Source organism: Alosa sapidissima, chromosome 15 (genome assembly GCF_018492685.1).
Source record: "Alosa sapidissima isolate fAloSap1 chromosome 15, fAloSap1.pri, whole genome shotgun sequence".
Classification (NCBI taxonomy): domain Eukaryota; kingdom Metazoa; phylum Chordata; class Actinopteri; order Clupeiformes; family Clupeidae; genus Alosa; species Alosa sapidissima.
Genome location: NC_055971.1, coordinates 4,814,159 through 4,841,835, shown reverse-complemented (window position 1 = coordinate 4,841,835; position 27,677 = coordinate 4,814,159). Strand labels below are relative to the sequence as shown.

Sequence of the window (27,677 nt, the reverse complement as noted above, 5' to 3'; positions counted from 1 at the left end):
GGGAGAAAGAGAAAGACGAAGAGGGTGAGGTAAATAGAAAAAGGTAAATAGGTTCAGCACACCTAAAGATGCCTGGGAGAACTACAACACTAAAACACCAAAGCTGTGCCAGACTTGACGGAGCTCTTCGAGCGACTCCTTCCCTTCTGTGCACAGAACCCACCCCACCCCACCTCCACCCGCGGCCCTGGGTGAGAGAGAGAGCTCCTCTCTCCCGCACACATCTGGGGCTCAACCCAAATGCTTCATTATGGACCAGGCAGCACGGGTACAATCTTTATGACAGCAGCGGAGAGCTCCCGTCCGCTCGGAGCCAGCGCGGATAAGCGGGTCTCTCGGGACGCAGCCTTGATCTGAGCCCCCACGCACATCACTCCCCCCGCCTGACCGCCGCTGCCCAGGCAACCCAATGTGACCTCTACGTGTGTGTGTGGGCGGGGAGTCTGTGTGTGTGTGTTTGTGTGTGTGTGTGTGTGTTTGTGTGTGTGTGTTTTGGGGGGGGGGGGGGTTGGATTGGGGGAGGAGTGCTGCTGGTGATTGGGGGAGGAGTGCTGCTGGTGAAAGTAGGCCTCTCCCCGGGCTCAGGGTGAAGCCATGCATAAGAGAGGAGTCTGTTGCGAACACGAGGAGGGGAGTGGGCAGAACAGGTGTGTCGGCCGAGCTGGGCCGACTGGCCGCTGTCCATGGGAATCAGGGCGCTACGCTACCATACACGCCACGCAAGACTGTCTCATTCGCTGAGCATCACAGCGCTCGTTTGGCTGCCTTGTAGGTCAGCATGTGGAAAGGAGTCAGAGTGGGGAAATCAGTGAAAACAACTCAAAAGTAGCGGCTACTTCTAGCAAGTGAGGACACCGTGGCATCTAGTGATTTGAGTTCTATGTGACATGTTGCTGTTCCAGTGGTAGCGTTCCCCCTATGGAAGCTATTCTAATGCTGTGGTTCTAATGCTGTGTGCTGAGCAGCCTGGTCCTCACTACACTCTGTTCCTACTGCTGATCTGCTTGCTCTTCTCCTCCTTTCTGCCCTGTTAATGCCCCCGTCATGTGCGTACGCACTACGCACGCTTAACAACACTAAGATTGGGTAGCAGGAGAAACCACAGTCAGCAGTAGATAGAGTGGTGTGTACCATGCAAAGGATATTTATTAGTTGCAGTGCTAGTTTCTGTTGAATTTGTGTCATTTGGAACACTAGACAGCCGCTTTCCACCAGACAGAGCGGCATGGGACAAATGATCACATCTACTCTCTGCTATGTGTTATGGTTTGCTTTTATATCACATCTACTCTCTGCTATGTGTTATGGTTTGCTTTTATATCACATCTACTCTCTGCTATGTGTTATGGTTTGTTTTTATATCACATCTTAATGTCTCTTTCCTCTCTCCTCCCTGAATTTGTCATTAGTCAAGTGCCAAAAACAAGTGCCAAAGACTTTAACTGTTATTCTTTCCTATTTATTTGATCAACTCTTCCATGTTTTGTGTGAATTTGATGGTTCATTAAAGTCTGTATTAGCTAGCAATAAATCTATTCAACCGCACATTACACAGACGCTGAAATGTATAGTATAGTATAGTATAGTAGTATAATATAGTATATATACTTTTTTGCTCCCGTGAGGGAAATTTGGTCTCTGCATTTAACCAATCGGTGAATTAGTGAAACACAAACAGCACACAGTGAACACACAGTGAGGTGAAGCACACACTAATCCCGGCGCAGTGAGCTGCCTGCTTCAATGGCGGCGCTCTGGGAGCAGTGAGGGGTTAGGTGCCTTGCTCAAGGGCATTTCAGCCGTGGCCCACTGGTCGGGGCTCGAACCGGCAACCCTCCGGTTACAAGTCCAGAGTGCTAACCAGTGGGCCACGGCTGCCCCCAATGTCAGATTTTTCTCCTTTCTTTTCAAGTGGAAATGTAACTAGGACTGATGGAAATCTAGAAGTCTATATGGAATGATTCTGTCTACATGAGATTCTCCATTTGCAGGTGTTTGCAAAGCTTTGAATACATTTCACCTGTCATTTTCTGGCATGAACAGACTAACTATATGATTTATAACTATCAATATTGTGTCATGTCAAAAAAATATTCCAACCTCATAAAACTACTCTAGTCCAGTCCCAAGCCAAAGACGCATGTAAACACTTCATATACAGTAGCAACATACAGTAGCAGAGCATCAGGATGGCAGTGGACATTCACAGCCACACCTGGTGATCTCATCCACATCACACTTCTGTCTCTGCCCAGTGAAACCTACTGGACACATGATATGCGTGTGGTCGTCCTCCTGTCCGTTCTCCATGTTCCACCTCACCGCCTCACCACTGGAGGATCCTCTGCTGACTGCTAGATCTCCTCTGCGGTGGCCCTCTCACCTTTGCCTCTCATTACTGGTCATTTCATTCCATGTTGACTTAGCGTCCCCCATCTCCAGACGCCGCTCAGGAAGCCCTCCACAAACACAGAGCCGTCGTGTGCTCTGCTCTCGCGGGCTCCCATCCTCAGAGAGCTAAATGCCACACGCTAAAGCTAAATATACATGACACAGGCTTCTCCTGTGACATTTTAAGAGCTTACTGTGAATGCACTGTGGCATGGCTTCTATTGACAGCGGGGGGATTAGTGCGACACAGGAGTCTGAACCCCAGGGGAAGCCAATGCTCGTCAGACGAACAACACACACACATGCGCGCACACACACACACACACACACACACACACACACAAGCATACAAACATCTACCCACAAAGCTGGTTCTGCTGTGGTTATTGCCAAAGTGGATGCTAAGACGCTGTGTTCTGTTGCATGCTCATGACTGGAAATAGAGCTGAATGCTGCAGTGGCTGGGGTGGCATGGGAGGGGCTGCTGTGGGACCCAGGAGAGCTGAATGACATGTGGCAGCACTGCCCACTGCTTTGGAAGCCATGTCAAAGGTCAGGGAACAAATGGCCATAAGGCTCAGATGACATCATTTCAATCAGAACACTATTTACTCTGTCTAATCACATCTGAACATAAGAGAGCGGGAGACAAACACCCTCATTGTGTATGTGTGTGTGTGTGTGTGTGTGTGTGTATGTGTGTGTGTGTGTGTGTGTGTGTGTGTGTTCCTGTATAGACCTTCGGTGCTTCTTTGTCAACTCCCAGGAAGGTGCTTATTGTGTAGGGATTTTGTAAGATCATCTCCCGAAAAGAAAAGCAGCACCCCCCCCCCCCCCCCCCACCCACACACACACACACTCCTCCCCCCACCCCTCACTGCACCCCCCCACCGTCTTGTCTTCATGCACCTTCTCTCCCGTAAATAAAAGCTGTCACTTCATCAGGCCCCCCGCCTCCCAGCAGCACAAGCCCTTATTTGTGTTATTAATATGCATACTAATGCACCTATTTTATGGCTCAACAGTTCAGATTCGCTTTAGAATCAATTATCCATCTGTTTAAAAAATAAGCCCCGGCTCCTGCTCTTGTGTGGGGGCTTAGAACGTGTACTCATTTGGAGCAAACATACATGGGGCCCTTTAACGCAATAAAGATAAATGGCTCGATTAGGTGTGGTAAACAAAGGCAAGGCGAGGGGGGGGGGGGGGGTGTTAGGGGTGAAGGGGGAGTAAAAGGGGTGCTCTTTAATGAGATTTTGGCAAATGTACCAAATTACACTTCCTTTAAATAATGAGCTGCGTTGATTCCTTTTTTTGGAGAGATGAGGGTATTCAAATTTTAGAAAAGGAACTTTGTCCTGCATCTTAAATATCAATATTTAGACAAAAGCACTAATGAGAGAGATATCAGTTAATATTCTTGCTCGTGTGTCCTGATTCTGCGTTTGCATGGAGTGGCTCTCGTCTTTGTTCCACGATAAGACTGATTAGTGGCGCACTCTTAATAAGCCTATGATGTCTGCTTTTAGAGCTCTGCTCTACCAGATGTTTCCGTGGGCGCCGCTTAGAACACATCTGATGCTGTTATTGTTTTAACGGCTGCCCTGGGGCCTGCCTTCCAAGCCTCTCTCTAGACTTGCCTTTTCACAACCGCAAACCAACCCAAACCCCCCCCCCCCCCATAAAAAAAAAAAAATAACGTACAGAAGCAAAAAAGCAGACGGTGCTTAGATCAGCAAGCGTCAGCCCCAAAAGGAACAGTTACTCCCTCAGACGCTCTCCAGGGCCGCAGCTACCGTAAGTTGGGCAAATGGCTGACAAAAGTTTTTCGGTGCCGCAGTGGAGTGTCGGGCGGGAAGCTGAGGATTCCAGGAAGATGGATTACAGTGGGCGAGCGGCGCCTCCCTCTCCTCTCTCCTCTCTCCTCTCTCGCTTCCTCTCTTCCTAACGACAAAAAGCCCTCCACCTATTATTCAGCACTCCTGAGGTGGAGGACAGATGAAATCATAAATTCATAATTTAACATTATTTCAATTTTCCTCTTCATTTAGTTCTGTAATGTGGGTTTGGGGGGGGGGTTTGGGGGGTCGGCGGGCTGAGGAGGTTGGCCAGAGGAACAGAGGGGGTCAAGGCCAGAATATCTATGGCATATTTTCACGCAAGCCCTCTCCCCCTACATGGCCGCTTCATCAAGGCAAATTACGGGTGGGACGACCTCTCCCTGCTGCCTCCATTAGGGCCCTGGGCCGTGCGCAACGCGAGCCAGGCATCAAACGATTTATTTGCTTCACTTACTTTCGGCAGACGATCAATCTCGCTATAATTATCTCTTGTCAGTAAAGCAAGGGGGCTCAGGCTCCAGATCACACAAGGGGGAGGAGGTTAGTGGAATCACCCCCCCCCCCCACTCCTCGCCCTCCTTTCTCTTTCTCTTTCTCTTCTCTTTTTCTGCCTCAATGTCTCTTGTCTATCTGTTCTCTTTCATTACTTGCGAAATGTCTACGAATAAGAGAGAGAGAGAGAGAGAAGGGAAAATGAAGGGAGGCACAAGCTAACGGCGTGTGCTGGGAGACAGACTGTATGATGTTTCTGTGTCTGTGTGTCGGATGGGAGCGCTGCCGCTGAAGTGCTGTGGGTGGATCTGGCGTGCTGCCAGTGCAGTCTGGAGTGGAGTGGAGTGGCATTAACTCAAACATACAGTGCTGGTGTCAGCCCGCGAGTCACAAGGCTGTCTCCGAGGAGGCCTCGCCAAGCGCCGCCCCAGCTCAATTCAACTTTATTTATACAGCCCCATTAACTAGGAGCATTGTCTCAGGGCAATTTATGGAACCTCTGGTCTAACACCTCTCCTGAAAGCAAAGGCAACAGAGGCAAAGAAATACTGTTTAATCAGAAATCACCCAACAGCAGTGGCCAGCTCAGAAGGGAAGAGTTCTCTGTCTTCAGCCCACTCCTCTTAGCCACTGTAACTACTTTGGGTTGTTGTTTCTCTTATTCTGTGAGCTTGTCTCCATGCTGGTGAGAGAGAGAGAGAGAGAGAGAGAGAGAGAGAGAGAGGTGGACTTACTCAGCATGCCCATGCCCAGCATGAAGGCATCCATGGTGTAGGGCAGTCCTCTGGCCCGCCCCCGCGTCCCTGGGGGAAACATCACTTCCTTCGGCTGGGCCTTCTTGCATTCTACCTGTGAACACAGAGAGCGCAGGGACATTAGAGCAGAGCACAGCGCATCACATCACACTCCCACCCCATCAGCAGAGCCGCTCACACTCACGCTTCACATGACATCCCATTTCCCCTGCAACAAGAGGCACAGCCACAGACATGTGTACATGACATCTTCCCTCAGGACAGCGCTCTGACACGGCCGTACTGTACCGTTCCACTCCACCCCATAAGCCCTGTGCGTGGGGGAAGTTCCAGCCCTGTCCAGCTGTTCTGGAATTTGACACTGATGATGCTTCTCTTGGTTAGATTCAAAACCATTTTACAGTCACATTTATGACATCCCAGATTCCAACAGCCATGGTGGTGTGGTTATTAAATGACCTATTCATTTCAATAGAAATAAAGCAGCACAGTGACCTATGGAGGCCGATCAATCCCTCTCTAGCTGGAGAGCATCCTGTAGCCGGCCGGGCGCTGCAGTGGTCAGGGGATGATAACAGAGGGGAGGTGAGCGGACAAACATTTGTGTGTGGACAGTCCTTTTATGATGGCTGTAGACACACAGACACACATATTTGGTGAAAAGCAACCCAATTCCCACCTCTGCTTCAGGCCCAATGACGCCATACTTCACAGGAACAGGGCAGAGTGAGAGACAAACCATTGACTTTGGAAAGATTGGACCTTTCCTTCCAGCCTACACACAGACACACACACACACACACTGGCGCACACGCACACACACACACCTGATGTCACACACACACACACAGGTTGCAAATGTAAGTCGTCACATCCCTGTGTCGATTTTCTGCTTGCTGTGTTTGTCCAAGCATACTGAGGCCCGGCCTGCCCCAGGCAAGCGTCCTCTCTCTTATTGGTAAACATTTCCCATTTCTCTTTCCCTCCGTCCCAACTCTTTCCCTCTCATCTCTTCCCTCCCTCTCTCTCTCCTCCCGTCTGCCACTCTGCCTTTCCACTTTTCTCCACTCCACGTCTCTCACACTCTTCCCCCTCTCTCTCCATCTCTCTCTGCCTGCTCCCCCCATCATCATGGAAAGTGATGTGGGCCCTGGGGCCGCTCTGGTTCCCCTGTGTGCGTGTGTGTGTGTGTGTGTGTGTGCGTGTGTGTGCGTGTGTGTGTGTGTGTGTGTGTGTGTGCGTGTGTGTGTGTGCGTGTGCGTGTGTGTGTGTGTGTGTGTAGTGGGTGCCATCAAGCGCTCCGCTCTCCTGCTGCGGTGAATGACATTTCACCCTCCTCTCTACACCATGCATAGCTAAGTGGCTGTTGCTCAGAGACAGGAACCAAGGTCTGTGACAGACAAACACACACACACACACACACACACACACACACACACACACACACACACACACTAATTCTCTCTGTGTTTGTTTTACACACACACAAAGACATCTACGAATGCTCTCACACTCACAAAGACAGAGGTGCAAATGTAATAACATAAACACACATTATTTTCATCACAAGAAACACACACACACGCGGCTGATTTTGTATGGACCTAACTGTTAATACACCAAACCTAGACAATAGACACATATATAGAGTCTGGTAAATGGACACACTCACTTGCCCTGGTGGCACCCGACTTGGATGGGGAAGCTCAGTGAAGTGAGAGCACATAGCAAAATACAGCCTTATGACAGACATATATGGGAAAAATACAGCCTCCGACTACTCAACACGGTTGGCCTAATGCAGCATCTGACATCATCTGACATCACACACACACACACACACACACACACACACACACACACACTCAAAGAGAGACACGAGTTCCCTTACAAAACAAGAGATCCCCCCACACAAAGCGGATGAACCCTACATAACAAGCTGGTGGTTCTCTGTGTGTGAGAGAGCCTGCCCTCCGCTGTGCTGTCACACAATCTCTTCTGTACTGTCTCCCATTCTCTCTTCTCCCTCACTCACTCTCTCACACACAGGCAGACACACACACACACACACACTCTTTCACTGGGTATTACAGGGCAGTTTCACCAGCTGCTGGAGCTGCCTGGCCCACGTCTACAGGCTGTCCACACCACCAGCCCGAGTGATTGGGGGAGGGGGGGGGCAGGGGGGCCCCACTCACCCCCTCAGCAGGGTTCCTGTCTACCAGAGTCAGTCGACTGCCCGAGGGAGTGTCTGGACTCCACTCATCTGTCTGTCTGTGAGTGGCTATGCACTATGTGTCTGTGTCTTTCTCTCTCTCTCTCTCTCTCTCTCTCTCTCTCTCTGTGTATGATTGAGGGAGAATCCATATGTATGTGCTTTTGTGTATGTGGTAAAAAGGCACATCGAGTGTCTGTCTGTGGGTTTGTCTCTGTGCATGTCTAATTCTGCTTGCCTCTCTGTCTTGCTCCATGCCGTTGTTTGTCTCTTGGTCTCCGTACGTGATGTCTCATTTTAGCCTGTCTGTCTGTCAGTCTGCGCACACGTCATCCCTGTCTGTTTGGCCATGTCTGTCCATCCGTTTATATACCTGCCTTTTTCTTTTCTGTCTTCCTCTGTCTGTCAGTCTGTCTCTATTCTATGCGTGTCTGTCTTTCTATCTGTCTGTCTCTCTCACACCCACTACCTTTGTCTGCTGCTGTCCAACAGGCAGGTGTCTGTCTCTCTGTCTCTGCTGCTGCTGCTGAGGCTGCTGCTCCATTTGAACATCTGGCAGCTCCTGTGACTGCTCAAGCCCCAGCACCCCCCCCCCCCCCAAGCCCCTCAGCAACAACCCATCCAGCCTGCCCGTCTGCAAACAACCACAACAGCAACAGCTCACTGCCCTAAAATGGACGACGCGATTGAACACAGTGTAGGACAAAGAGCAGGATATAGAAAAGTAGGAACACTGGATTGTGGTTAATGTATTGCAGGGTGCGCGGTGGTTGTTAAGTTGTCTTCTTCATTAGAGTTGACAGTGTTTATGTTCGAGACCTTTCAAAACAACAAATAAGTGTTAAACCAAAATATACAATCACATATCTTCCCTCCAGCACTACTTGGTTAATGTCCTTAGACACACCAGACAGCACCCTTTCCACAGACCCTTCAGAGAGCATGGGTATTTCTATGCCCTCTGAGGTGCACAGACTGCCATTTAAAGTGATAAGGAACATTACATTGGCATTAAGCAAAGAATAGGCAACACCCTGTAGAATACAACACACCTTAATTACGCGCACTGAGCTAAACGAGCTAAGAGGGCGTGACACGTCTAATTATTGTTCAGTCGATAATTGCCATGGCATTTGGTCGTGGTGGCTGTTAGACGTGGTGGTTTGGCTAATCATTGAGAGCCGTCGTCGGTGCAGGTGTCATCAGCGAGGGCCGTTGGAGGTCCCGGGGTCCGCGGCGGCGGCTAGCGCTCCGCTCCGCACTATTACTTAACTAATTAGAGGGAGAGGGAATGGGTTCGGCTAGCGTTAGCACTGATGAGGCCCTTCACGGGCCTAATGAAGAAGATGAGGAGGAGGGACAGATCGCTAACGACCTGGGAGTGGGAGAGGCTCCGCCGCAGGGAGAGGAGCAGGGAGGCAGAACAGGTGAAGGCCTCAGAGTAGAGGAGGACGCTGAGCCAGACACCGAGACAGCCCAGACGAGCACTTCCTCCATCTCATATCCATGCACTGGGAGATGATATGGGTAGGGCTATGGTCAAGTTATGGGGACAGCCAAGTATCCATCTACAGCACATCATCTTCTGACAGATGGCTGAAATATTGGGCACAAATACTGTATCCCTGAAGTGCACCTTTGAGTGACTTATGAAGTGACAAGACAGATCAAATGTGGGGACTGGCAAGCTCACTGACAATGAACCAAGTAATGGCATGACCTCACCTGTAATACCTACCTTACAAAACAACCCAATCAATGCTTACATGCAGTAGAGTTAATCCAAAAGCCCTATTCAGCTGTAAGGCAAGCCTCGGGCAATCCAACAAGTTCTGAGCTGCACATTATCATGTGGCAGGGGAGGACCCGATACAGTGCTAGCAGAGATTGTACGAAGCTGTCAAATTTTCACACCCAATTCATCAGTCCACCACCCACAGCTCTGGCTGTCAAGTATCAGTGCCATGGACACCTAAACAGCTGTCACCCTCCTCTGGTAGGCCAGGCCCCTCCTGCTGCCTCCACAACTCCCCACATCTCCACATTTGAATAGAATATGAGGGGGAGAGTAGAGGTCAACTGGTGGGGGCAGTGGGTCCAGGGGAGAGCGGGGAGCGAGGTCAGGGGGTGCGCATGGGTGGCGGGGGTGATGGCTAGCGTCCCGCGCTGTGGGCCAGCAGGCAGGTGGGGGGGGCACTCAGCAGCTCTGGTCTCGCCTCTCTCTCGTCTCTTAATGGTCAGGAGTGGCAGACCGCAGATGATCTGCAGATCAGAGCCGTTGGAACGCTCTCGTTCTACTGACCCTGGAGACAGGATTGTGTCATAACCTGAGGAGTGCACTGGGCTCCTGTTCTCACGTTCCATTTGAGGATGATTACCTGCGGATGACTTTCACCCCCCCCCTCATTCCCGGTGCTGCATGTGTACGGGAGGATGCTTATTTACAGTTGCTAATGTGGAAGATAAGGAGTGGAGTTGTTTTGAGGCATCACTGTGATTATGTTCTCCATTGGCAGAGCCTCAAATGCACTGCCTGAGGGATCGGGGAAGTGATTATACACTGTAGCTTCATTAAAGCAGAGTGGAGACATTCACTGAAAAGGTATTATTTATATAAGCTGAGACACACACACACACACACACACACACACACACACTGCTCCTGAGACACACTGTCTCTCTTTCACTCGGACGTACACACACACAGACACACAGACACACAGACACACACACACACACACACACCCACAGCACAGCACATATACGATCATACTGTATGTAAATGCGTAGTATATGTGTGCATACACTATTATGCACGCATACAGTACAGCCATAAAGATATTTATGAATGTCTGCTTATTAAAAGGATGCAAGGATGTTAAGGCTCTTTGTTCATAGGAACCAACTGCACGGTGGCATTAATCAAACTTTTCCTCGACCATATTGCACAGATGAATAGCAGAAACAAAGGCTGTTACTTTAGAAAAACAATGACTCAGGCAAAAGTAAAGGTATCCATCAAAATAATGGCTTGGATAAGAGTAGGTGCATTATATTCAAATGCGGGGTTATGCAATCTTGCCATTAAGAATAAGAAAGAATAAGAATAAGATAATAAAAAAGTACTCAAGTTATAGCAATTGCATAATAATGCATTGCAAATTGCATTAAAACTACTCATATAATTCCAATTTATTGGGGGAAAATACAGACAGGGGCACCATAAATTCAACACAAATAAGGTTCTCAAAGTGAGGGTTGTTCAGAGTATGGTGCAATGAGCCATACAAATGCTGAAAGACACCTGCAGGTAAAACTAATCAGTAAATAACACATAGAAATCTACTCAAAACAGTATAATTCGAAAAAAAAAATCCTTAGGCAGCAACCGAGCACAGTAAATGTGGTCCTAGAAGCCTGTTTGCCTGCACTTGAAGGACAAGCACTGCCTTTAACAAGCTCAATCACCCGCACTGACACACCGCCTCTGATGACAGTGTGCTGATTCACTCTCTACCTCGCTGTCTTCTTCACATACACACACACACACACACACACACACACACACACACACACACACACACACACACACACACACACACACACACACAGACAAACACAGAACACAGACACGCACACACACACACACAAAACAGCAGAGCCAAGCTTTAGCGCCCACAACAGAATGACTCACAGCGCAGACGCCTCACTCACACAATCTCCATCACACGCTCAGGGAGAGGACAACAGCCTCTGAAATAGGACCATGTTCATTAGTGTGTGAATGTGTACATCACACGACAATAAATGGAGGAATCTACATGAATGATGCCATATTCTCAGGCCTGGCAGCTTCTGTGTGGGCACTGGAGAGAGGAGCCAGCACAAGCCATGGAGGCATGTTTCAGGTCGGGCTCTTTCATGCACACACACACTAGCATAGCTGAGGAGGAGCAGGTCTATGCAATCAGAGTGAGGCTCAGCGGAGTTTATTTGCACATTTATTGAGGATTCATTCTTTTTTGATAGATGATGCAGTTAGAAGGGAGTTGAATAAACACCTCAACTGATAAGATCTTGCGTTGTTTGATTCCATACATCCAGACCTCGTGTAAGTGGCCTATTTAACGCCATCTTCAGCCCTAGTCTATGCTAAATTATCATCTTCTTACTCGCCCACACAACTTTACCATTAGCTCAACACTCCTGACTGCATAGGTCAGCATTCAGCACCTGCCTTCTTACATTGTGCAGCTGCTAACATAAACACCAGTGAAAATTGCTCATAATTGCATCATTAAGGGATCATGATGCTTGATCTATAGCAAAATGTTTCTCTATATGGACAAACTGCTTGTTGTGATAAACTGTAGTGTATTCCTTGCTACAGTCTGCCACTGACTGTCTTGCGTCTGTTCTGTTCTCCTGTGTGGCACAGTGGGAGAGCGCAATAGTGCGATGCTAGCTCACACGGGGATCTAAAGCTCCAGTCTCCTGTGTGCTCCTACTCACTCTCAGTGCTAGTGCTCACAGGCCTTATGTTCCACTGCAGCTGACAACAGCACACAGGCTGTGTGTACCTGAGCTCTCTCTATTGATCAGTTGCCCATTCCACCTTCTTCTATGGATGCTTTCTCCCTTTAGCAGACAGCTGGGATGTCTCACCTCTAAAGTGTGCAATATTAATCTCTCTCTCTCTCTCTCTCTCTCTCTCTCTCTCCCTCCCTCTCTCTCTCTCCCTCTTCCAGCTCTGAGCCCCCCATACCTCCAGACGCGACAGCGCTCTGTTATAGAGACTCTCACCTCCGACATAAATTCCAGCGACATGCAAAAGGTCACAGAGCGACAAACTGCTCTGTCTTGTTTGTGAAGTGCAGGCAGATTAAATAAAAAGATAGCAGCCCTGCCAAACCCCACCGTGCTCCACTCTCCCTGCACCGACTCCTTTCTCTGTTCCCTTTTGCTCCAGGGCAACAGCATTCGCAGCTTAACAGCCAGGCATAATTCACCGCAACTGGAATTAAATTACATTGGAGACTTGGGGGCCGCCTTACATTATTGATATACTTACAGCTATTTCGCCTGACACAGAAATCTATATTCACCAGACTTTTAAAAAAAGAGAAGGAAAATAAATAGAGAGAGAGAGAAGAGAAAAAAAAGCAGAAATGCTGTCAGGGACTATTTACAGTATACTTACTGGAGAGTATGTCTATTTTACAGAGCTTTACCATTAAGAGGCTACTTGGGAACGCACCAATAATACACATATAAAAAGAACAAAGAAACCATAGGAGCTCGGGAGGCCTGCCAGGGCTCGTAGATTGAGGGAGCTCCGCGGTGGGACTGGACCGCAGGCCTCTGCATCATCTCAGCGCCACCTCGGTGAGTCACCGCCTGTCTGTCCCCCAGCTAGCCTACGTCCACTTTATTGGCCCCTCTCTGCTGTCTGTGTTACATCACCTCCCGTCAGGCGCCCGTAATGGCCCTTTATGTGGCCATTCTCCTGGCCATGTGTTTGCTGCTTTGTTATACATGTCAGGGGTCAATTATGTCGAGGGGACACTCTGCTCTTTCACGCCTTCACCTGCGTTGTTCCCTTTCTTCTTTAAAAGGAGACGATGCGGGGCGTCTCATCCTGCCCATGTTTTGACACCTCGGGGTACAGAGAGCACTTTGCCAATAGCGTGCTCCATTATTAGCGTGGCTGAATGACTGTAATCTTTTCAAATATCACAATTTCCCTCCATTAGTTCAAGCTACTCTTTAAAATACTGCCACCGTCTCCCACGGGTAAACAGACGGACAGTTGCCATCACAATGACCACAGCCGTAAAATCACCCCGAAAAATGCAGACGGCTGATGTAAAAAACAGAAATAGGAGACAGAGAAAGACAGAGAGAGAGAGAGAGAGAGAGAGAGAGAGAGAGAGACAGAAAGGGAGAGAGAAAGAGGAGTGTAAACTGATGGCATTTTTTTTGTGCCGAAAGCCATCATGTTGAATCCTCTCAACGTCTTCTTGTCACACCCTCTTGTGTGTGTGTGTGTGTGTGCGCTTACTTGAGAGTGTGTGTCAATGTGCTTGTATGTTTCTTTGGGAAAATGTTGACGCTTCGAGCAAGAAAGAAGAGAGGAAGAGTCATTCCTCACACTCACACCCTCTCTCTTTCTCTCGCTCTCCCTCTCTCTCTCCTCCTCCTCGCGTTTCTCCTCACAGCGGTAGATTATCTCAGAATGATATTGCAGGCCCTGAGCCACAGCATGGTTGAGGCAGACACTAAATTGGTCCATCGACACACACTGCACTTATCACACATGCTAATGGGAGGCGGCACGGCAGGCAGGCAGGCAGGCCAGCAGGACTCTCCAGCGGGCGGCCTTCTGCTCCCTCGCTCGCTCGCCCGCGTCTGACGGAGGGGGTCGGCCACCGACACCGGGGGTAACCTTTCTGCTCTGTGACGGAAACATGGCTTGGTGTGGCTATGCCAGTGTGTGTGCGGGTGGGTGCACTTTTCTGCTAAATAAAGCTGTCTCTTTTCTGCTTTGTACATTATTGGTGTCTATTATTGTATTTCTGTGTGTGTGTGTGTGTGTGTGTGTGTGTGTGTGTGTGTGTGTGTGTGTGTGTGTGTGTGTGTGTGTGTGCTTGAGCAAGAGAAAGTGAGTGAGAGGAGGAGAGGGAGAATGTGTGCGTGTGTGTGTGTGTGTGTTGCAAGCAAGCGTGTGTTCACACATGTGTGGGTCAACAACATTGCCAGGGGTAGAGAGAACTGTAGAGGACTTGTTCATGTTCCTTACATAAGTCACTCCAGTACAGACGTGCAAACACCCTGAATCTGTGCACTTTATATTGTATAGAATAGAGGACAGTGACACACACTGCCTTATATAATACCTAGAGTGTGAGTTAAATACGCCATTATATAAGAACCATTACAACACCGGAAGAAACATTTTCTAACAGTCTCTACAATAGTCATTTGAGGTAGGACTTGGACATATATTTTCAGACAGGCTGATTTATGTGATATTATGACAATTTATTACAATCATAAACCATGTTTTTATAGCTACAGAAACGACAGTGAGATGTTCTGATTCTAATTTAATAAAAAAAAGCTTGCTGGATCTTTTTTGGTGACAGCTAATTAACACTACTTACAACTAAAAACTAAATCTACAAAGGCGCCATCAGACATGAAACATTCCTCAATTCAAACAAATGTATTAGTCTGACAAGCTGCCTTTCCGAGCAGATAAAATATTTGAACTTCTATCGTCACACCTTTCAACTTTTATTCTTTTTTTTCATGTGACTAATTCATGTGACTAATTTACCATTTAATCTTAACTTGTCATGGCTGCTTCAGTCTATATGCAGAGGTTCCCATAACAACGGTTTGTTTTGACAACGAAATACTGTATGCGTGAGCTGGTATTACTGTGACACAGACCATCACCATTGAACTGTTCAATGCTTCACTTAAGGGAAGAGGAGAGATAGACTTCTCTGCATAGTCTGTCTGCCTCTTCACCCCCTCCATGTTTGGATACTGTCTGTCCACTAGGCACTTTTTACCACTGTCTTTCTGCCTCACTGCGTGCTATATTAGCACATTAGCACATATGCATAACCCCTCCCTCCATGCCACAGCTGAACTGTGGCCACACTTATACCTTTTCTTAAAATAGTTATATATATAGATATATAGACTTTATTCTTGCACTGTTGGACTCGTTTGCACTATCACCATGACCACTATCACCATTGCACTATCACCGTGACACTCACTCACACAGAGCACCTTACCTTACTATGCACAGAGAATCACAGGCTCAGTCCCTGCCTCAGTCATTGCAAGCGCCTCTTGATTGATTAATCACCACTATGTGGATACTGTTTTTAGAATTGATTTAGATTAAGTGTTAGTATAATTAATGTATTATATTATTATATTATATATAATGTATTTTAGTATATTTAGTATATTCTTTATCTTCTACTGTCCTTATTGCTCAGTTGTGTTTTTATATTATATACTTTTAATTACTTTTTCTGCTGTTAGTGAATGTGTGTGTGTTGTCTGTATGTTACTGAGACCTTGAATTTCCCCTGGGGATCAATAAAGTATCTATCTATCTATTTATCTATCTATCTATCTATCTATCTATCTATCTACAGGTATCACCAGCGCACTACTCTATACCGGCTGTCTACGTGGACTGCAAATGCAGATTGAAATGAGCAACAGCAGAATACAGTGTTTCACTGTGAGGGAGTTTTAGTCTGGCTTTACATAGCAAAATACACTGGGCCGGATGTACAGAGAAAGCGCTAATACCGAGTTTTTCTATGCGCAGAAAGTGAACGCTATGCTTTGCCATATTGCGTGGAATTTACTAAGCTGTCACTTCATTACGTAAACAGCACTCATCACCGCCCGTCCCTGCCCCCTCTACAACCCCTCTTCACTTTTGCATAGATGTTTTTAGTTAGATGAAATACTTCAAAAATGACAAGGTGTCTCAAAAGTGTCTGACAGGCCCGGACCTCAGAGTGCTAGTCTAGCAGATTGGGAAGTGTAGGTTGCTTTTGAAGAAAACCGATGCTCTGAATACTGATTCAGCTGTCTCTAAAGGTTTCTCTAATTGATGCATTTAACCACAATTTGGATTTCATACATTCATTCATACATATGGCAGAATACCTAATCAATCGCTATTAGCACTTCTCCTCCCCTGTGTGCAATACTCCCACTTTCCCCTGACCCTCCTATGAATGCATATGCATGACACAGAAAAGCGCAAATAGCCATTCTCAGCTCCCGCGACAGACAGTCTGCGCTTTTTCCTCAGTGCGGCCTGTTTGTACATACCTTGCCATGTTTTTGCGTGCACGTTACGAATCAAATACGCCTGAAGTGGGCGCAAAAACATTAGTACATCTGGCCCACTATGTTTCACTGTGAGGGAGTTTTAGTCTGGCTTTACATAGTAAATGTCAAGAGATGTGCTTTTTATTTGCTTTTCCGACGTTTCTAGAGGAAAGGCCTAGCAAATACTACAAGAGGGGCTGCCCTAAAGTCATCCCAGACTACCAAGAAAATAAAATACATTTGCTTTCCTCAGAAGTGTGAGTCAGAGTTAGGGGTGGGGTCAGGTAAGGCCACTAGCACTGTGGAGTAGTGCTGGGCTTTGGCTTCAGCTTGAGCTGTGCTTGCAGTGGCCAGAACAAGCATGCGTGAGCATCTACAGTACCATCACATCAATTATGAGGGAATGACCACATCCCTGTGTTGATATCAGTTATTATAGGGCCCTCCTAACCGTTGACCTATGAGATCATTTCTATGGTGGGCAAGCTACCTCAGAGGGATAGTAAATGAATGAGTGAGAGGTAAAAAAAAGACGGAGAGTTAGAAGGTCAGTGCTGAGGAACAGCCCTGGTCTGAGGTCAGGAGGAAACCTTCTGCCCCACCCCCCTCCCCCAGCTCCCCTCCCTCTTTCCTCTCCACTTCTCTCCATCACCAAATATAGCCCTTCCTGTGTAGCCCCACAGCGCGGCACTAAAATTAGCCGTGCCTTATCGAGCAGCAAACCCCCCACCTCCATTAGCCACCACTCACACCCTGTCAGGGCACATGGGACCTGGCTCAAGGTCTCCTCCACTAACGCTGGGCTTTGTGTGTGTGTGTGTGTGTGTGTGTGTGTGTGTGTGTGTGTGTGTGTGTGTGTGTGTGTGTGTGTGTGTGTGTGTGTGTGCGGAGAAGAGAGAAGAGAAAGCAGAATGAGGTGGAGAGGGAGAGACAAGAGGAGACGGGTGGAGTAAAAGGCGTAAGAGAGTAAAGAGAGAGGGAGGAAAAGAGGGAGAGGGGGAGCAGGTGCAGGATGGAGGTGAAGAGCCAAATGAAAGAGATAGAGGAGGAGGGAGAAAACTAGAAAGACGACGGAACAAACGTCACGACTGAAGACAAAGCTGTTCCCAGCCATCTAAAGCAGCTCCTGCTAATGATGAATCCCATGTGAAACAGCCCATACGGGAGAGAATGAGACGTACTGTAGGTCCCAAAAGAAAGCAGGTGAAGAAGAAAGAGGGAGAACAAAAGCAGGAGAGATCTCCAGGACACCTCTGCATTACTCTCCTGGGCCATTACACTGAGCTCTTTTCAGCTAACCCCCATATCATCATTAAGCTGCACAATCACAGCCCACAAGCACAATCTCTCCTGGCCTCCCCTCTTCTGTTGTCTCCTCTGGCCCTGAATGAACCTATCCCCTGCACACACACACGCACACACGCGCGCACACACACACACACACACACACACACACACACACACACACACACACTCTCTCTCTCTCTCTCTGCTCCTTCCATTTCCTTTTTCTCTCCACTTTTTCCTTTTTCCCTGCAGATGCCCTGAGTGTGGGGGCTGTGTGTGTGTGCGTGTGTGTCTGAGAGTGTGTGTGTGTGCGTGTGTGTCTGAGAGGGTGTGTGTGTGCGTGTGTGTCTGAGAGTGTGTGTGTGTGCGTGTGTGTCTGAGAGTGTGTGTGTGTGTGAGTGTGTGTCTGAGAGGGTGTGTGTGTGCGTGTGTGTCTGAGAGTGTGTGTGTGCGCTCGCCAAGGCCCAAGTCGGGTCTAAGTGGAGCGGGTCAAACAGCAGCGTGTTCCAGGCCACCCACTGCAGCCGGAGGAGGAGGCCTGATGAATGTTTCATGCGATGCCCGCCGCTGCTCTGCTCCAATCAAACCGGGTGAACAGCGGGCCAGCTGGTCAGAAGGCACCAAAGCTTCACCCAGGGCCTCCCTGCCAACTTAACCAGTGCTTTATGGCCCATTTGGGCCCCCGTAGTGACTGTGCGGCCTTACTGGGTCACAGTGCTGCTCTAAAAAGGGTCTGAGGTTGTCTGTACTGAAGCTCAGCAGCTCTACATTCATTCACACCCTACTCCTCCGTCATTACCCACTCTCTGGCACAAGCTTGCCCTTGCTGGCTCCACTGCTTTCCTCCCTCCACCCCTCTCATATATATATATATAGGAAATATCCCTCTATTTCCACTCTTTCATACGTTTTGAGAGCTCCAGTTCAGGGGTCACAGATGGCGCTTTTCTGGGATGGCAGCAAAACAAGCAGGCAATCTGTGGGCACCATTACTGTCCTTCACTATATATATATATATATATATATATATATATATATATATAAATAATAAACAGGATAATGCTGGAATAGTACTCTAGAAGATGGACTTTTTAAAGAAAGTCATTTGCAAGTCAAATGGCCATACCGGCTATGGGCAAATGATGCTGGTGTGAAGACAGCTTTGATCTCAACAGGCAAACAGCAACCAGAACAAGCAGTGGAGAGATGGGAATGCCCAGGAGAGCAGCTGCTCCACACACACCCTCTTACCTGCCCCAGCCTCTGCTGCCGCTCTAGCTCCCGCTGCAAAGCTCTTGGTCTCTCTCACTGGACGCCTTATACCAGTGCCCTCTGCAGGCACACACACGCACCAAAATACAGCTGTCATCATACTCCCACCGACCCACCCAACCCTTCTCCACCCCTCATCTTTCTTGCTCGCTCTCTCTCTCTCTCTCTCTCTCTCTCTCTCTCTCTCCCCGAGTGATCCTAATGATACATGCAATTCCCCTGTAGCCCAATTTAATCCGTGCCAATCAATGAAGGCCGGGCTCCGGCTGGACGCCGAGGACAAGAGCAGAGAGGAGGAGAAATACAGAAATCACAACCCTTGCTGGGGCTCTTTGAACAATGAGAGCATTTGATGCAATATCATACAAAAATCAATAGCCCACTGGTTGGCCTGATGGATTGGCAAAGACCCTGCCATCCTGCCACTGGCCAACAAAGGCGCCTTGTCTCCTTCTGGAATTTTTTTTTTGTCCATGGCTCTGTGCCGTCTGTGTGCTTGTGTTCATGTGTATGGGGGCTCTGCATGTGTATGTGTGTGCATGTGTGTGTGTGTGTGTCTGTTTGTGTGTGTATGTGTGTGCTTTATAAAAGAGAAGACTGAAGAGTGATAGAAAGAGTGTCTATTACAGTGTCTATTCCGTGTGTGTGTGTGTGTGTGTCTTACAACCACTATTTCTAAGTGAGCATAGTGACTTGGTTCAGACTTGGACATCCAGGCTGCTATAACATGTCATATCACATCAGAGAAAGGCCATGGCATGTCTGTATTCAAAGCAAATAGTTAGAGCTCAGCGCACAAGATGAGAGACACTAGCCTGACATTTCAACTTGGCCTGTGGTTCACTATTAACTGTACAATACGGTGAAAACATAAATGACCAATAAACATAAGAAAGGGCAAAGCGAATCAAGCCAGCATGTCGGGACCACCTGGACTGTGGATTTCAATTACATCTCCCCTCCCAACACTGTAACAAGCTTACAGAAATAAATCTCTCCCTGCTCCAGACCTTCCTGGGCATGACTGCCGTCCCAGTGCCCCTGCGCCCCCCCCACCCCGTAGGGGGAATTAGGGTTGAGGGGAAAGACAGGTTGTTCTTCTCCCATCCTGGCTGAGGGGGAATCACAGACGCAATTTCATGGTTTGTGACTGGTGCACACCACTGCACACACTCATCCCCCTCCACCTGGATGCATGGAGCAAGACAGGAGAGAGAGAGGGAGAGAGAGAGAGAATCTGACTGAAAGAGATAGAGACGGAAAGGGAGAGAGAGAATGTGTGTGTGTGTGTGTGTGTGTGTGTGTGTGTGTGTGTGTGTGTGTGTGTGTGTGTGTGTGTGTGTGTCTGCTGCTGCCCATCTTCACATCACCTCCATCTTGCTGAGGCCCTGAGGCAGTGCGCCCCTGCCAGTTCATGAAGACTAAAATATCCATCCCCTCACACACTCTGATTATTTCTACCAACAGGGAGAGAAACGCAACTTACCATTTTATTATTGATTTCATGAAAATGAATCTCGCAGACCTTCTCTACCACGTCTTCATTCTCAAAGGTTACAAAGCCGAATCCTGCATCAGAGAACAGAGAGAGCGAGGGAGGAGGCAGAGATTGAGGGGAGGAGGATGGAGAGATGGAGTGAGAAAGAGAGGGGGAGAAAAGAGAGAATGAAAGGAAATCAGTTAATCAGTTCAACTTCTCCCTCCTTTTTTTCCTCCGTCACAGAAAACAGGAAAAGGCCAAACAAATATGTGCTGATTAGCATTCTGCCGCGTAAAAGGAGGTGTGATGAGCGCTCTTGAGTGTGTGCCATGGCCGTGGCCAGCGCCTCCTGGAGTCCTAATGACAAGAGGATGATGCATCTGCTCCTGTGGCCGGCCGCGGCTCCCCCTGCTCCTTGTCGTCCAGATGAAGGTGTCGTGGGCATTCTTAAAAGAACTGGCCGCCAGCTCCTCAGAGACAGAGAGAGTGCAGCGCGCCACACAGCTCAGAGCTCATTTAGGGAAGATTCAAGGAGCTCACGCTTCCAGGAAAATTTCACTGGAAATATTTAGTGCTCTTCCTCGGTTGATATTCCATGCTTTAACACATTCCATTTTTTGTAAAAATAGAAAAGCTGCTATTTAATGTCTCTGTTTATTTCTTTTGTGGTCAGGTAATTTGCATATTTCATTGAAGGCAGGGATTTTAACTCAGTGTTGTAAAAATGCCATATTGTGTTGAGTTGTGTTGTTTTGACAGTGTTGGAAATAATTTCACAAATTATGACAAACAAGGAGCACATAAAAATATATACATCTGTTCTCCACACAAATGGACACATACACATACACACACACACACACACACACACACACAAAGACACAACCCAAACATGTCTATGCAAGTAAGCTTGAACAGTAACAAACTGGTTTATGTCTGAAAGCAACACAGGGACGGTTGTCTAAATGTAGGCAGGCCTTGAGGGCCATTTGAAATAGCGATGGCAGAGATAAGTGGTGGGCCACGACACAGACGCCAAAACAGCAGGAAGTGCAGGGGTCCTCTCTCCACGCTCCGATGGGAGATAAGCCCAGATAGAGGCAGGACACCAGATAAGGGCAGCGCACATAAACAATCCAGTGACCCTTCACCTGCACCGGCACAACCCCCCCCCTCCACAACCTTGAAGGCAATTATGTGAGCCGGCAGCTATATTCACACACAGAGCGACTGGTGGGGAAAAACACACACACTCTCCACTGCTCCACTGTAATCATAGCCGAGCAGTGAGGAGAGGAGAGGAGAAGAGAAGAGAGGAGAGGAGAGGGGAGGAGAGGGGAGGTGAAGAGGGAGAAGGGAGGAGAGGAGAAGAGAGGAGAGGAGAGCAGAGGAGAGGAGAGGAGAGGAGAGGAGAGGAGGAGAGGAGAGAGGTGAGGAAAGGCGCTCAGCCCCGGGCCGCCTCCCTCTGTCTCCCACCCACCAGGATAAACTGTGGCGGCTTAGCGCAGGTGTAACTGCTGAGCACTTCTGAAGGACTATAGAGAGGTCAATGCCTCCGCCGTGAAAAACATAACAACAGACACACACACATACACAACTCCACGAGAGACGCAACCTACACGGACACTACATTTCCAGCTGAGGGACTGAGGAATGGAGCGGGACAAAGCTTCATGAACAGGTCAGGAGGTGTGTGTGTGTGTGTGTGTGTGTGTGTGTATTAAGCTCAAGCGTGTGTAAGCACATGGGCACAGTAGGGGAAGAGAGGAAAGTAAAATAGCATTAAGCGTGTTATTTCTGTTTGTTCGAGTGTGTGTGTGGTGTGTGTGGTGTGTGTGTGTGTGTGTGTGTGTGTTGCTGTTATTGATGCTAGGTCCATCGTGGAGGGACTGACACGCTGCCCCCACACACACTTCCCCCTCTGTAGGGGCCAATTACCCTGTGACCCCCTCCCTTCTCCCTTCTGTAAAAAGCTTCCTGTACGACCCCTGCAGGACATCCTGCTGGCAGAGCTTCAGCTGAGGGCCGCTGCACACGGCCAGCACACGGCCAGCCCTCTCCCACCTCCGCTTGGACCGCAGCTCTCGCTCCACTTCAGATCCAAGCAAGCGTCACTAACTTAACTGTACGGTGGCAAAGCAATGAGCATGTGGAACTCAGACTTCCAGTAGAATACATGAAGGATAAAGGTATAAACTGACCTCTATATGAGGATGCAAACACAAAAGTGAGTATTTAATGTCAGAAAATAAGGGGTGGTTCATTTAAATATCTCATTCATATAAAAAGTGTAAAGTGAGTACACAACTGATTTAATCACCGTTTGGATGTGCCCAGTGGCTGTCCCTTCATTTGAGGCAGACACACTTTCTCTCTGTTCCTTTCCCTTCGTCTTCCTCTGTTTGAGGGGGTGACTTTCCCTTGTCCTCTCTCTCTTTTTTCTGCTTTTTTTCAGCATTCTCAGTCCATATCTTTCTCAATCCATTCTTCTTACTGTAATTCTCAACTCTGTTTCAGTCTGTTTTTCTAGTTATTTATTTCAACGAAGGGCAAAAACTGTACTGAAAGGACACTGCTCGTTCTCTCTCTCTCTCTCTCACTCCATTTCTTTCTTTCTTCCTGCCTTCCGATATCCTTCCAAACCCTGCTGGTAAACTGTGCAGCTCATCAAAGACGACATGGGAGTTCACTGCATCTACTGATGCAACACTGCACATTCATTATAAACACTGTATGGCTCTTCTATAATTCCATTAGTGCATGTTTAAAGACTCCCGTCTACTAAGAAGTATCACACACAGAATCAGCACCAGGGAAATAAAGCATACAAACAATAAAAACAGCAACACTTCCCTCTTAAATCTCACACTTAATAGATCTACCTCATTTCAAAATGTGTCAAAATGAAGACTTTGTGAGATGAAATGAAGTGGAGAACTTGAGGCTGGAGTAAATGAATAGAACAGGAACACTACTATGCAAAGGCTGCCGTGCCACCTCTGCAGAAGAGGCGTTAGCAGCACACGCGGAGCGGAGCCGCGCAGGGCTTTGAAAGGAATATCAGTGGGAACATGAAGGAAGGGGAGTGGGGTTGGGGGGGCCGCATCCCCAGTGATTTCTGGGGGAGAGACATTTACATGTGTTTGTGGGGCCCAGGCTTTCTCAGGCTGCCTTTGAAAATGACGAAGAGATATGACGCTCGCTCTCCCCCTCCCCCCCTCCCTCCCTCTCTCCCTCCCTCCCTCCCCCTCCCCCCTCCCTCCCTCTCTCCCTCCCTCCCTCCCTCCCTCTGCCTCCTCTCCCTCTTTGCCCCCTTATCAGCCCCATGCCGACCACTTCTGACAACCAACAAATCAGCTGTCAGGAGCAATTTCTCACCAACAGCCCCATGCCCGCCCGCCTGCACACGCTGGGTGGTAGAGGAGGGAGACTGCCAGAGAGGGAGGAGAGAGGGACATGCAAGGTGCTTAAGCACAGTTCCAGTTCACTCCCAACACACACACACACACACACACACACACACACACAAACACAAACATACACAAATAAACAAACATACAAAACACCCCCACCCCCACACACACACACACACATACACCCACCCACACACACACACACAGCCACACATACACACACACACATATACTTTTCTTCATAAAAGCTCCCATCACTAACACACAGTTTGGGTTCAAATTGGTGGTGGTTGCTGGCTAAATCTCCCATGTTCCCCGGCGTCTCCTCTTCTGCTCTGCTCTCTAGAGCAGGTGGGGAAAAGCACACCTTGCCGTATACCACCTGCTACACCACCACACATTATTTATATGGCAGCAAAAAAGCCCAAAAACATCAGGCCCCAACGCTGACACTAGATTACATAGACACACTTCCTGTAGGGCCCACTTCCTGAGAATGCACAGCATGTAGGCAAAGTGGGTAAGGTGCTTGTGTCAGGCTTTTATTTTGTTTACAATTGCTTTGTTTATTTGTGGACTCATAGAAAACAGCCTAGCAGCCCTGTCTAGCTGCAATAGCTCCATCACCCCTCCGAAAAGGGCCGAGCTCCTTTATCTACTACCATGTCACGGTCTGACCAAGCTAAAATCCAAGAGCATAAATGGGCCGAAAATAGCAGGGGTGGAACAGAATGCCATCTGCCTGAACATTTAGGAGGAGCTCAGGGATAATGTTGTGGGAATGTTCTGTGTGAGTTTCTCACAGGCCGCATCTGCTTGATGGACAGGGCAGAGTGAGGGAAGCTCATCCTGAGATGTTTAAGTGAAGGCCAAGGTTAATGGTTTCTTTGCCAGAGTTTAGAGTGTCATCAACAAGTACAGCTCAGGTCTGGGGTCAGCTCTCTGGGCAGATAGCCAATCAGCGAGGCCCACGGGCTGCCTGATGACTCCGGCGGTCTCTGCTGGCGTAGGGTGATCACAACGTACTTCCTTAGAGAACATCTCTGAGACCTGCATGCCTTAAGCCATTCTCCCAATCATAGGTGGAGAGACAGGAAAGCCACAACAGCAATAACTGCAATAAAGTCTCCTTGTCCAATGGCACCAGCATATTGCGTTTTTGTAAAGGTGTTTAATGTCTTACACAATGAACAGAGCCATTTAGTTACATAACCACACTGCAAGACCCATCATGTAATACATACACACTGACACCTACACAACTTTTCATCTGTGGCTGGTCATATCTGGTTTTACTTTTTCCATATTTATTAAAAAATTAAAACATTTACTGCTCTTCCTCCTTCCACGATGGTACAGAAATACAAGACAGTTTTTCATCTTATCGACTGACCCTTAAACTGGATTACTGGTGTAACTGAGCAACAAACCGCTCAAACACAACCACCGACTGCACAGTGGCTGCCATACTCACCAGATCCAATCGCATGCTGGCACAACAAAAAGCCCTAACACAAGGCACAGTCTCTCACGCAACAACAATGGACGGATGATATCTCTCTTTTTTCCATTACTTTTGTGTCTCCCCAGACGCTGCCCTTCAATGGCAACACATGGATTTTTCCAATCTCTGGCACGGTAATAAGTGTTAGCGTGCTGTTGTGGAGGCGTCCGGGCGCATCCTCACACTTATTAGCCCTCAGTCTGCCGAGTGGAGCGAGAGGGCCTCGGTAGACTCCCGCCGACGCCGGCGAGCTCTCTCACGCTCGGCAGCACCGCGCGCGCCAAACAGCTTTAAGACACTTAATGTCAGTCCCCTTCGGAGCTCCGGCACAAATAAAATTAAAATGCTAAATCAATGAGTCTTCAACTGACCTTTGCTTAAAAAGCGCTGGTGCCTGGGGCAGTTCGATGTGTTTAAAGGGAGGAGAGGTACACGGCTAAATCAGATATTATTACCGCCACAACGTATCCTTTCTCCAGATGAGGGGAGGTAAATAGATTGCATTGTGAATATTAAGCATCTCTCATTCTCTTCCCATCCAGGCCCCCCCCCACCCCACCCCACCCCACCCCTGCCTTCTGCCCGCAGTCTGCTGCTCACATACTCAGACACACATGCAAACTGTGTAGTCACATATAATCAAGACTCCCTCCATTTTTGCGATCTTTGCTGTTGTTCATTTAATTTCACTTGGATAACATTGCCATTTGTTGCCAATGCCGTAGCTAAACTGCTATTTCTGTCAATGAAATCTGACAGTCATACAAATAGCAAGATCAAGGTTAATTCAGCACAGATTTAATTCTGTGCTGTGCAGAAGCCCCTTTGGCAGCAATTACAACTGCATGTCTTCTCGGATAAGTGTCTACAACCTTTTCACACCTGGATGTAGGCAGTTTATCCCCTTCTCTCTGGCAGATCCTCTCTTAAGCTACGACAGATTGGATGGTCAGCCTCGGTGAACTGCCATCTTCTGCTCTCTCCGCAGATGTCCCACAGGGTGGCTCCCTCAAGAGAGACTTGCCCTGACCACACTCCAATGTTTTTTGGCAATATGGTTTGGGTCATTGCTGTGTTGAAAGGTCTCCGGTCATATGGACCTCTCTGTAATTGGCTGCATATCTCCCTGCCTTAATTCTGACCAGTCTCCATGTACTTGCTACTCAGCAGCACCACAGTCTGCTGCTGCGGCCATGTGTCACTGTAGGGCTGGTATTAGCTAGATGATTAGCAGGGCCTGGGATTCATCAGACACGGAGCTTGGAGTTCTGCCCAAAGCATTCGATTTTTCTCTCATCAGACCAGAAAATCTTTCCCCTCACACTCGCCGAGTCCTTTAAATGTCATTTGACAATCTCTAAGGAGGCTTTCAAATGCCTTTTTACTCAAAAGTGGCTGTCATCTAGATGCATTAGCACAAAGGCCTGCTTGTTGGAGATGGTCATTCTTCTGTCAGGTTCTCCGATTTCTACTGAGGAGTTTTCTAGATCTCTTAGAGTGACTACTGGGTTCTCTATCACATCCCTGATCAAGGTCACTCTTGCCCAGTTACTCAGTTCAGCTATTTTGTCTAATAGGGTTTTCAGAGCATGCCAAGGCATTTTTTCAATAATAAACCTTGTAGACTTTACAGACGCATCTCAGAGAAGATTATAAAATCAAAACGTGTATCGGCATTGCCCCTATAAACAACAGGGCTGGGCTTTTAGCCTTACATGTAGTGTGACTTGCCTGTACACCGTCTTTCTAAAGTCTATCTAATCAATCCAATCGGTTACAGGCAGTGTCTAATCACGTTCTAGACGACATTTTAATTAAAGTAAAGAGGATGCACCTGACCATAATTTAGAGCACCACAGCAAAGGGTCAAAACACATTTGGTAAGTGACAGGTTTCTGATTATCAATAAATCTGAATTTAAACAAATTCACTTAGTCATTATGGGTTAATGAGTGTAGATTGCTTGGAACCATGCCAATTTTATCCATTTAAATTGAAATACAACACAAAAAAGTGTGTAACCAGGACTACTTTCTGTCTCCACTCTACACGGTGCAGAATATCTAGTCCTCACACAGAGCTTCAGCCTGTTTACAAACACAGTCACACACATAATACTCACACACACTCTTCTGATCACGCACCGTGTG

At 48.0% G+C, this 27,677-nt stretch overlaps 1 protein-coding gene across 17 annotated transcripts in view; it reads right to left on the bottom strand.

Annotated features, from left to right (window-relative positions):
- Positions 1–27,677, bottom strand: part of msi2b (musashi RNA-binding protein 2b) — a 225,047-nt gene that overhangs the window by 46,151 nt on the left and 151,219 nt on the right. For all 17 annotated transcript variants that reach the window (XM_042063254.1, XM_042063255.1, XM_042063253.1 and 14 more), the window contains exons 8-9: positions 20,617–20,699; positions 5,459–5,573 (exon numbers count right to left, since the gene is read on the bottom strand). In XM_042063254.1, coding sequence (XP_041919188.1) covers positions 5,459–5,573; positions 20,617–20,699 — 198 coding nt within the window. The remainder of the gene's footprint in view (positions 1–5,458; positions 5,574–20,616; positions 20,700–27,677) is intronic.